The sequence below is a fragment of the Schistocerca americana genome, chromosome 3 (genome assembly GCF_021461395.2).
Source record: "Schistocerca americana isolate TAMUIC-IGC-003095 chromosome 3, iqSchAmer2.1, whole genome shotgun sequence".
NCBI classification, from domain to species: Eukaryota; Metazoa; Arthropoda; class Insecta; order Orthoptera; family Acrididae; genus Schistocerca; species Schistocerca americana.
In genome coordinates this window covers 9,068,053-9,081,060 of record NC_060121.1, presented here as the reverse complement: position 1 = coordinate 9,081,060, position 13,008 = coordinate 9,068,053, and the positions used below count along the sequence as shown (strand labels likewise).

The 13,008-nt window shown below is 38.5% G+C and overlaps 1 protein-coding gene across 1 annotated transcript in view; it reads left to right on the top strand.

Moving 5' to 3' along the window:
• Nucleotides 1-13,008, top strand: part of LOC124605170 — a 102,223-nt gene that overhangs the window by 19,129 nt on the left and 70,086 nt on the right. Inside the window, exon 4 of the mRNA XM_047136681.1 lies at nucleotides 9,102-9,326. Coding sequence (XP_046992637.1) covers nucleotides 9,102-9,326 — 225 coding nt within the window. The remainder of the gene's footprint in view (nucleotides 1-9,101; nucleotides 9,327-13,008) is intronic.

The following is a 13,008-nucleotide window of genomic DNA, read 5'->3' as shown; positions in this document are numbered from 1 at the left end:
GCTGATTTGCGAGGGGGGGAGAGAGGGGTGTGTGTGTGGGGGGAGGGGGGGGGGGGCTGGAAGTTAACTTGTATTTAGGCCAGGAAGCAAAGGATGTGCTGTAAGTATGGCTACGAAAGTTGACTATTCTTAAATAAGATCAGCTGGTGCCAATGTATTGGAAAGTAACTGGCACACAAAGTGCAATTGTGGCTCCTTTTTCTTCAAAAGTTTTAAATAGTCTGCAGAGCAAATTGAATTAGGAGGATCAGGCATTTGTGTGGGTCTAGGAAAGTAAATTGTAGAGCCAGATAAAAGGCGCACAAGACAGGAGGGGTACTACTACTCATCACTGCTGTATCGTGCTACTAGTACATGTCAGTGTGAGTGCACCGAGAGTGGTGTTGCCGTACATGTGTCTTTAAATTGGTCACCGACTGATCATTGCAGGCTGGCTGCTGGAGGCCGTCTCTGGGAGCCAAGCGTGCCGTGCGGTCCCTGCCGTGCCATCTGCTGGTGACTCGCACATATATTAGTGTGGAACAGTGCTGACTGACTCTCTGTGTGATTCTAGTTTGTAATGTGCACATCAGTGTTCTGTGTCTTGTTGAGTCCTTAGAGGCATATTGTTCGGAGGTTATTATTAAAGCCATATTTGTGCGACTTGGATCACACTTCAGTATTTATTTATTTATTTATTTCTTGTTCCATAGATCCAGTTAGTGAGTCAATCACAAGGATATGGAACGTGTCAAATTGTACAGGTTTCAATTTAAACTATACAAGGGCAATTCAATGGCAAATTGTACATAGTTTAAGTAAGACATACTATAAATACAGTAACAGATACAATATCAGCTAGATAACATAACAACCATTTGACAGAAAAAGGAGTTTCAAATAAAGGTTAAAGGCAAGAGCACAAAGTTAAATCAGATATTAGGCCTACAAGAGTAAATACATGTACAGCCAATCTGTTGTTACAAAAAGTGAGCTAATTCCCAAATGCACAATAAAATCCATTGAACTACTTCTAGACACAATAAGTTTAGTGATGGTATACATTTTCTTTCAGGTATTCATCCACAGTATAATAAGATTTCTCTGTCAGGTAATCTTTGAGAACTCGTTTAAATTTTGGCAGTTCTGTATGAACACATTTGATATGTAGTGGTAGAGCATTGAACAGCTTAATGCTGGAGTAGTAAACTCCTTTTTGTACCAGAGTGAGACGTTTCATTTCTAAATGTAGATTGTTTTTGTTTCTGGTGTTATAACCATGGAATTTACTGTTGTCTTGGTAGATGGAATAATTTTTGCACACAAAGGTCAGCAAGGAAAAAATATACTGTGAGGCAGTTGTTAGGATACCTATCTTCCGAAACAAGTGCCTGCAAGAGTGTCTTTGATTAACCCCACACGTTATTCTGATTGCTTTTTTTTTTTGGATGGTGAAAACTTGTTTTGCAAGTGGTTGGTTCCCCCAGAATATGATAGCATATGACATCAATGAGTGGAAGTAGCCAAAGTAGGCAACCTTAATAGTGTCAACTTCAGCCACTGAAGAAATTACCCGTAGTGAAAATGTTGCCGAGCTAAGTTTTTTACATAGATGAAGAATGTGAACTGACCAATTACATTTACTGTCTATGTAAGCACCCAGGAATTTTGTTTCTTCAACTTTCTGTATTGGTTGATCTCTACATTTTATGTCAATTTCATTGGGATTACTTTGTGATGTATGGAACCTCATATAATGAGTTTTATCTGCATTGAGTGAGAGACCATTTGAGGAGAAACAATTTAAGATGTCATTAAAAACAGTAGTTGTAGTTTTTTCAAGATCATGATCAGTCAAATCGTCAATTAGAATTGTGGTATCATCGGCAAACAGGGTAAATTTGCTGTTTGTCTCAGAACAAAGAGGAAGATCATTAATAAAGATGAGGAAAATCAGTGGGCCCAAAACGGAGCCTTGAGGCACACCACACGTTATCATGCCCCATTCAGACGAGGCAATTTCTCCAGAAGAGCCATTTAGCATTACAGTCTGCTTCTGATCCTGTAGATATGATTGTAGCCACAAGCCAACAGTACCACCTAACCCATAGTATTCTGCCTTTCTCCAAAGAATTTGGTGGTTTACACAGTCAAAGGCTTTCGTAAGATCGCAAAAAATACCCACTGGAGACATTTTTTTGTTAATGGCTTCCAAAACTTGGTTGCTGAAAGAGAATATTGCCTGTTCAGTACAAAGACTGGCACGAAAACCAAACTGATTTTTGCTTAAGATACTATGGAATTTGAGATGGTCTACAATCCTCCTGTGCATGAGTTTTTCTAGAATTTTCGAGAAGGTAGTTAATAGGGATATTGGGCAATAGTTTGTAACAATGCTTTTATCCCCTTTTTTAAAGAGAGGAATCACTACAGCCAACTTAAGTCTGTCAGGGACAATCCCATCTTGTAGGGATGCATTGTATATGTTGCATAAGGCGGGACTAACAAATTTATAACAGTGTTTCAGTATTTTACTAGAAATATTGTCCACACCAGCAGAATTTTTGTTTTCTAATGATCTAATTACTCTTATGACTTCGCTTACAGTAAATGGAGATAAGGATAACTGTGGGATTCTGTTGCTAATAGCTTTCTGTAGGAGGGACAATGATTCTTCCATAGAACCATTACAGCTTGTCTTCTCTGCTGCTCTCAAAAAGTGGTTATTAAATATTTCTGCAACCAACTCAGGTTTCTTTATGATACTGTCCCCTGTTTTAATCTCTACCTGAGACATGTTCCCTGTTGTCCTGCCAGTTTCCCTCTTTATTACATTCCTTATAGTTTTAATTTTATTTTCTGAGCTTTCAATTTCTGATTTTATGCACATACTTTTAGATTTATTTATAACCTTCTTGAGAATGCTACAGTAAAGTTTGTAGTGTTGTCATTTCTTTGGATCATTACAAGTCCTGAGAGAACTGTATAACATCCTTTTTGTTCTACAAGATGTTGTTATCCCTGTAGTGATCCAAGACTTCTTGGCATTGCCTATATGACTATTTCTAACTACTTTTTTTGGGAAAGATGGACTCAAATACAGACATGAATTCATTTAAAAATGAATTGTACTTTTTGTTTACATCTGTTTCCCTATCAACTCGGCTCCAGTCTATCTCTTTTAGGCTATCACTGAATTTTTTAAGGCCCTGTTCATTTATTATCCTAAAAGATTTCCAAGAATGCTCGGAACTGTTGCACACACTGATGTAATTGAGCCTAAGCAAGTGACCACCATGATCAGAAAGGCCAAGGATTGGATGTACAGTGAATTCATTCCATGTAGACTTATCTATAAATATATTATCTATCAGACTTTTACTGTTAACAGCAACCCTAGTTGGGAAATCTACTATTGTCATCAGATTATAAGACTCCATTAAATGTACTAAATCAGCTTTACTATTGCTCTCATTTAGGAAATCAACATTAAAGTCACCAGTAATTATCAAGTTCTTGGACTTTGAGTACAGTATGGATAATAAAGAATCTAAGTGCTTAAGAAATACATTCAAATTCCCTGAGGGAGATCTATACAGTGCTAACACTACAGCCGTGAAGTCATTTACAGTAATCTCAACACCACATACTTCAATTTGTTGCTCTATACAATGGCTCTTTAAATCTAATGCATTGTAAAATATGTTGTTTTTTACATAAATTACCACTCCACCTTTTTCCATGATGGTTCTTGAGTAATGCGCTGCCTGACACACAGTATTACTTGGTTAGTACATCACCACAAACATATGGACTGGGACTGTACATGCTTTGACAGTTTGCTACGTCTCTCTCTTCTAGGACTGACATGGTAGCTGCGTTGCATTTCTTAATGAATCTGACCTTGTCAACCACAAACCGAATCTTAGTACAGTCATGATTTCCCTGAAGAGATTACATGACAGCAGAGACTTGTAAAATTGTGTTACCCATTTCTCTAGCCAGTGAAGATTCATTCTATACCTTCAGATACAGTGTCATTTAGGAGTAGAACAGCAAGAAATACGTAGCTCCTCTAACAGTAATGACAGTTTATCACCTCCCAGCACTACATCTGCCAATGTTTCAGTGCATTTTTGAATATGTTTGTTAACAGATTCATCAACACAACAAAAATTTACGATCTCAGTAGCATCTTATTTTTTAACTCATACTTTACTATTCATCAGAATCTTCATCGCTGCTCTTTGATTCGTCAGAGCTCCCTGCTGTACTTTGTTTTATTTCATAGTCAGAATTAGTTGAAATACCACCTACCGTATTTACCCAAATCTAAGCCGCACTCAAACCTGAAAAATGAGACTCGAAATAAAGGAAATAAAAAAAAAAATTTCCCGAATCTAAGCCACACCTGAAATTTGAGACTCGAAGTTCAAGGGGAGAGAAAAGTTTTAGGCCGCACCTCCAAATCGAAACAAAGTCGGTCCATTGTAATATGAGACACAATTTAGGTCGAATGAATGACGATACAGCTACAGTAGTTTGGTTCGAGTCGTAAGCTTAGCAGTTAAGCTTTCCAGGTAGCCTTTGCTACGCGTCAGGCGCTCCATCCGTATTTATACTGGTACCCTTCCTTTTTCATGTGCTTCATCTGGTTTGAATCAATTGCTTATTTTGCTTTGATCTGATAAGTGCCGTTTTCCTTGTTATAGGCGTTTATGTCACTCTAAGCTGAAAATGCATTACTGTACTGTGTCATGCATTGTTTGTCGCATTCTGATAGTGCGTGTTTGCGGCCTGTCGTCACTCGTGGCATGGCTTGCTTTTGTGCACGCTACCGCTGCCTACAATTAAAAAAAAAAAAAAAAAAAAAAAAAAGAAGAGAGAGAAATCATCTCATTAGCGAAACAATGGCAAGAGACTACTATTTGTTGTTCCTTACACTGCTGCTTTCTTTGATAATGATCAACAAGAACCAAATAATAGACTGCGTATGATAGAACATGTTCTGAACGAGAGTTAGGTGAAAATTTTTCTCCATTTGAAAATCTTTGCGGCCGCTTCTTTAGTACATCAAATTCTGCACAGAAATTAGAGTCATCTTGGATATAAAAATCTAGTCAGTTGCCGTGCTTCATTTCTGACTGTATCACTGTTAGGCATAAGAATAATATGAATATAAACATGACACGATACGTATATTCTTCCGCGTTTGCTGTTGTCTCACTCTAGTTTCGTAGTTTATTAGGCAGACAGGATTTAAATAAGATAGCAGCAAACACGAAGGAATACGTGGCAAAATGTTTATATTCGTATTACTCTTATGATGAAGAGAATACTGCATGTGATTCACATTTCATCAGGTTCCTATTAGCAACCGTCTCTTCTCACAGGTAGGAAAAAATTCAGAACATTGAGTTGGCCATATTGACAAACATCCCAAACAGTCTTGCCGGTCGGATTTTCGTAATACATTGAAGTTCTGCTACATTCGAAGATGAACAATACGGAATTTGTATTTACTTCGTTGGATAATGTATGAAAATTGTCTTCCACCTTTTTTTTTTAATTTATTTACTGATGCAAAGGTTTTGGCGCCAGTATTTATCTTTGTGCCTACGAAGCATGCCTGTGTAGCGCTACATATATTCGACGGCAGAAATTAGTTGTTTCAGCACCTACTGACATTTTTCAGAACTTCCACTTGCTTTGCACTCGATTCCAAGCCGCATGCGGTTTTTTGGACTACAAAAACCAGAAAAAAAGTGCGGCTTAGATTTGAGTAAATACGGTACATCCTCTCCTTTGGATTCAACTTCTTAAGTATTATATTTCAAGTCAACACCTGCTAATCTGTGAGACCGAAATGATGAGCCATACTACTCTATTTCACTGTACCTGTATGTTTCATTTGTATAACATTTTATTCCATCATAGATGCTGCACTTATAGTTTCATATATGCATTGCAGCAGCAGACACAATAAAAGTAGCAATCAGCAGTGCTTAGTTTGTTGAATGGGTAAAAAATATGCCATTGTCCCAGTTCCACATATCCCCAAAATTTGATTCTGCCAAATTCTGTACTCTCTGAAATCGAATGTTTAATCCAAAGATGAAAGTGAACAAGTTTGATGCAGTATTGCTAATATTGTTTATTACCCATCTTGCTGAATGAAGTGCATACCGTATCCTTTCTGAAAGGTTTGCAGAAGTAATGCACATACCAGTTTTCTAAAAACTTACATTGAGATTGTGCTCTCCTTCCTCTTGTACAAATTAGTAGAGCCCTTCGGATTACTCCACAATATGCCTCTTGGCAAGGTGGTAACGACAGTATTATGAAAAGGATAGATTGGCACTCACTGTATAGTGTAGATGTGTTGCTCGCAGGGGGGGGGGGGGGGGGGGGGGGAAAGGAACACCACCTATTATTAAACACGTAAGCTTTTGGTGCAAACCCCCCCCCCCCCCTTCCCTCACACACACACACACACACACACACACACACACACACACGCACACGCACACACATGCGCGCAAATGCAGATCACACATACATGACCACTGTCTCCGGCTGCTAGGGCCAGACTGGGAGGAACTGTGCATCATGGGAGAAACAACGGTCGTGTGTGTGTGTGTGTGTGTGTTTTTTGTCCACTTTGGAAGAAGACTTTCTGATGGAAAGCTTACGTGTTTAGTAGTCTTTTTGTTGTGCTTGTCTGTGACCTAACATCTCCTGTATACAGTGAATAGCAATGTATCTTTTTTATAATATGGTCATTACTCCAGCCTAGATTTCTATTGTTTGTTTCCTTTTAAGACCTTATAAAGACAGTTACTGACAATTTCTTTTTTCTTATTGGAGAAAAGTAAAACCATATGGGGGGCCAGACGTAGATTGTAAATGAATATGGAATAGAGTATTTTTATTCTCCCTGTATGCAGTGTCAATAACGTCACCTCACACACTTCATTTCTGGCAGCACCTCCTTCTCAACACATGACTGTCCCCCACCACCTCACCATAGTTTTCAAGTTATATCCTATAGCACTTCTGGGTGGACAAATAGATGAAGGATGTAGTTTAAAACAGTATAACTAAACTTAAAAGTCAAACTGCCCTTTTATAGAGACTGCCATCATTATTTAAACATACTAAACAACATCAAAACAGTCAAAAGAAATTTTTTTTCAAAAGAGCGGAAAATTGTAGTGAAATTCATGAGAGGATTGTTTTAAATTGTTATATCTTAAATCAATAAGTATGTCAGCATTTCCCAGGATTTTCTGGCTTAATTAAGACTAGGTCATGCCACCACAGTGGTCAGACAGTGGACTTGACTTCCAGAGGACAATGGACCCGAATCCCATCGGGCCATCAAAATTTGGGTTTTCCTTGATTTCCGTAAATGATTTAAGACAAATGCTGGGATGGTTCCTTTGAAAAAGATGACATTCGGCTGAGGAAGCTAATTTCTGTGGCATGTCTGATGACACAGTGCTGGTGGAAGCATGAGTATTTCAGAGCACACCATTCATTGCACATTGTTAAACATAGGGCTCTGCTGCAGACAACCCCTGTATGTTCCCATGTTGACAACACAGTTGAATTACAATTTCTGTGGCTCAGGAGCATTGAGATTGGGCAGTGAATCAATAGAAATGTGTCATCTGGTTGAATCATTTGAGTTTCGCATTACACCTACTTGACGGTTTTGTGCACATACACTGTCAACAGAGTGAATTGGTGCTTGCAAGGTGCACTTTGCTACAGACTTAGGCCAGTGGGAGCAATATTATGCTATGGAGGACATTCACCTGGTCTTCTATGGGTCCTGTGGTAGTAACTGAAGGCTCCATAACAGCTTTGTTCTGTGTGAACGTTATTGTGCACTGTCCGCACCCTGTCCCTAATGAAGGTGACATGTTTCAACAATATGACTTTCAGTGTCACGAGGCCAGAATCAAATTCACCCCTTCTGAATCTGATGGAATACATCTGCAATGCTATCAGATACCAGTTCTGCACCCAGAAACCACTGATCTCCAATTTATGGGAATTACATGACCTGTGCTTAGACATGCGGTGCTGCATAATGCTGGGAACATACCTCACATAATGCTGGGAACATACCTGAAATTTGTTGAACTTGTCCCACACAAAATCACTGCTGTATTGTGTTCCAACAGTGGACAAACACATTATCAAACAGGAGGTCATAGTGTTTTGTCTCATCAGTTTATATATTCAATGCTTGAATGAAAGGTGTGCTCTTTTCCTTTTTTCTGCCATAGCGTGTATGTGTAAAGCAGGATGTTCTACCATTTGGGCTTGTTTATATGATGGCTGTCAGTATTACCACCTGCACAGATACTAAATGCTCCTTTTCTGAAGACCTTTTATCTTGAGAACACTTTCAACTTTGTTTCACAAATGGCAGCACAGTTTCATGTAATTGTTAAAATAATACTTTCAGCAAAAGATGTGTGCGTTGGAGTGGGGAAAAAGATTGGAGATGTATGTAGTTTAATTTTCATAAATTGTTAAGAAGGTTAACAGCTTGGCATGCTAAGATAAATTCAGACATTCTCTAAAAAGAGAGAAAAAGATTAATTTAACAGAATCAGTGAGGTATACAAATATAACAACAGACTTGTAGAACCATTATTTTGTAGGTTAGATTAGATTAGATTCAGCTTTTGTTCCAAGACCCAAAACATTAGACGATTCTCATGGGTGAGTAACATGCCAGAAAGTATAACATAAAAAATATAAAACATTTGAATACCCTGATCATTTGTCAGGAGATTGTCAAACTAGGTGAATACAGTACAAACTGGAACAGCTAATATTTTCAGAATTGATACGCTGTCAGACTGAAACATTGTTATGCACTATTAATAAATTTATCAAACAAAAAGTACATAATCTTGACTGTTATGACAAAGTGCTCTCAGAACTGAAATCTAACAGACATTCTTATTTAAGCTGGCCTAACAGCCACTGTTAAGATATTCATCTATTGAGTAGGATGAGTTACCTATCAAAAAGTCTTTCAAACTATGTTTAAACCATGCTTTATCTGATACCAAGTTTTTAATGGTGTCTTTCTTCCACAGATAAATTGTGTTTTAATGCGAGGTTTTAATGAAGATGAAGTGTGCAGTTTTGTGGAGTTAACAAAAGAGAAAAATGTTGATGTAAGATTTATCGAGTACATGCCTTTCAGCGGCAACAAATGGAATGATGGGAAGATGGTCTCATTTAGTGAAATGGTCCAAATAATTAGAAAGCAGTGGCCTAATTTTGATCCTCTGCCCAATGGGCCCAATGATACCTCAAAGGTACGTGCAGTATTACATATGAACATGCATTGAAAATAATTTAATGTTTATGACTTACTACCAATCACAATAATACTTCACATCTGCTGGTGGTATGAGAGATGGACTGGTTTAGTTACATATTTCTCATCCCATTCAGTAAGTCTGTCCTGGCCTGGGTTTCTCTGCAGCTTTTCTACAACTCTCCCCATTTCCTAAACCTTGACAATCCTTTTCTTTCTTCCCTTTTCCGTCCCCTTATTGTTTCTGCCAGAAGAAGAAGCCACTGGCTCCGAAAGCTTGCACATTTCCATAACTTTAAGGGGAGTTAGAAGCGGAAAACATTCTTTTTCACTTTTTCGGGTTTTTACCTGATTATAAAATTTGCAATTTTCCAAATAAAATGATATGTATATTACTTATAAACTTGCGTGGGAAGTATTTTATTTTATTTTCTAAAATATAATCTACACTAGTTGAAAATGTTAAAATTTTTACACGCATTACTTCAAGACTTAATAAAATCGGTAATTTTTTACATACAGGGTAGTCCATTGATCGTGACCGGGCCATATATCTCACGAAATAAGTGTCAAACGAAAAAACTACAAAGAACGAAATTTGTCTAGCTCGAAGGGGGAAACCAGCTGGCGCAATGGTTGGCCTGCTATAAGGCGCTGCCATAGCTCAAACTGATATCAACTGTGTTTTTTTAAATAGGAACCCCATTTTTTATTGCATATTCATGTAATACGTAAAGAAATGTGAATGTTTTAGTTGGACCACTTTTTTCGCTTTGTGATAGATGGCGCTGTAATAGTCACAAACATATGTCTCATAATTTTGACGAACAGTTGGTAACAGGAAGGTTTTTTAAATTAAAATACAGAACGTAGGTACATTTGAACATTTTATTTTGGTTGTTCCATATGTGATACATGTACCTTTGTGAACTTATCATTTCTGAGAACGCATGCTGTTACGGTGTGATTACCTGTGAATACCACATTAATGCAATAAATGCTCAAAATGATGTCTGTCAACCTCAATGCCTTTGGCAATACGTGTAACGACATTCCTCTCAACAGTGAGTAGTTCGCCTTCCGTAATGTTCGCACATGCATTGACAATGCACTGACGCATGTTGTCAGGCATTGTCGGTGGATCACGATAGCAAATATCCTTCAACTTTCCCCACAGAAAGAAATCCGGGGACGTCGGATCCGGTGAACGTGCGGGCCATGGTATGGTGCTTTGACAACCAATCCACCTGTCATGAAATATGCTATTCAATACTGCTTCAACCGCACGCAAACTATTTGCCGGACATCCATCATGTTGGAAGTACATCGCCATTCTGTCATGCAGTGAAACATCTAGTAGTAACATTGGTAGAACATTATGCAGGAAATCAGCATACATTGCACCATTTAGATTGCCATCGATAAAATGGGGGCCAATTATCCTTCCTCCCTTAATGCCACACCATACATTAACCTGCCTAGGTCGCTGCTGTTCCACTTGTTGCTGCCATCATAGATTTTCCGTTGCCCAATAGTGCATATTATGGCGGTTTAGGTTACCGCTGTTGGTGAATGATGCCTCATCGCTAAATAGAATGCATGCAAAAAATCTTTCATCGTCCTGTAATTTCTCTTGTGCCCAGTGGCAGAACTGTACATGACGTTTAAAGTCATCGCCATGCAATTCCTGGTGCATAGAAATATGGTACGGGTGCAATCGATGTTGATGTAGCATTCTAAACACCGACGTTTTTGAGATTCCCAATTCTCACGCTTTTTGTCTGCTACTGATGTGTGGATTAGCTGCCCCAGCAGCTAAAACACCTACTAGGGCATCATCATTTGTTGCAGGTCGTGGTTGATGTTTCACATGTGGCTGGACACTTCCTGTTTCCTTAAATAATGCAACTATCCGGCGAATGGTCTGGACACTTCAATGATATCGTCCAGGATACCAAGCAGCATACATAGCACACGCCCCTTGGGCATTTTGATCACAATAGCCATACATCAACACGATATCGACCTTTTCCGCAATTGGTAAACGGTCCTTTTTAACACAGGTAATGTATCACGAAGCAAATACCGTCCGCACTGGCGGAATGTTATGTGATACCACATACTTATATGTTTGTGACTATTACAGCAGCTGGCTGGAGTGGCCGAGCAGTGCTAGGCGCTACAGTCTGGAAACGCGCGACCGCTACGGTCGCAGGTTCGAATCCTGCCTCGGGCATGGATGTGTGTGATGTCCTTAGGTTAGTTAGGTTTAAGTAGTTCTAAGTTCTAGGGGACTGATGACCTCAGAAGTTAAGTCCCATAGTGCTCAGAGCCATTTGAACCATTTTTTACTATTACAGCCCCATCTATCACAAAGCGAAAAAAGTGGTCCAGCTAAAACATTCATATTTCTTTATGTACTACATGAATATGTAATAAAAAATATGGGTTCCTATTTTAAAAAAATGCAGTTGATATGAGTTTGACCCATGGCAGTGCCATCTACCAGGCCAACCATAGCGCCATCTGGTTTCTCCCTTCAAGCTAGACGAATTTCGTTCTTTGTAGTTTTTTCATTTGATGCTTATTATGTGAGATATTTGGCCCGGTCACTATCAATGGACCACCCTGTAGAAAGCTGTGGATTGCTGTGTTATAAAGGTTAAATTATGTGTTTGTATTGGTAGCACTGTCAAAAATAGTATCGTATCTTTTCATAGTATAAACATGCTTTGTATATCGAAGTGCTAACATTTTTCTGAGGAATAGTGACGAATAGACTGGTAAATCTCTCAAAAAGTATGACTCCAAAATGAAGTGTTTTTAAGAAATGTGGGTTTCATGGTAATAAATTTTTGAATAAAGAGAAACATTGTGTTCAGCATGTGGTGTGTGAAGTTACAGACAATGAAATACTCGCAAACTCATGAGTATCTAGAGAAACACCCATTAGTGCTTCGAAGATTAAAATAAAACATAGTGATAACACAGTTATCTCAAAACAAAACTCATGTAAATGGTAGGTTAGGTTATATTCTGATACATCTACACATCGTAACAGGGGTGTTATGTGAATGTGTGTGCTGTATGTATGTGGAGGGCCAGTTAGTTTACTTGAAGACATTGAGGTATCAAATGGACTAGCCAGGAAACTTATCATTAATTCTGCCAGTTGTAAATATACTCATTCATTTTGGAGTTCTGATAAGTGTAAAGATAATTATTTTGAAATAAATGTTAGGTGGTTTTATGGATTGAGAGCTATTGGCAAAGGACACACTGCAGCAGAAACAATGTGTGTCATGATGTATATGCCACGCCCACTTTGTAAAATGGACAAGTATGCAGGATTTATTGGAGCTGCTGTGAAATCCACTGCATGTGAGTCAATTAAGGGTGCTGCAAATGAAGCTGCTGAAATAAACGATGGTATGATTGACATATCAGTAGCTTTTGGGGCACTTGGTAGAAGCGCAGCTGAAGTTCTAAGAATTCTGTTGCTACAGTGACCAGTGGTGGATACTGGAAAGCTAATAGATTTCCAGATTTTAACCAAACATTCTTATAAGTATAAATCAGGGAATGAAGATGGGCATATCTGTGACAGAAATTATGAAGGACAACTAGTCGTACGGAGGCCTGTGCAGCTGTTGAAATTTATAATCGATCTGTAAACTAAA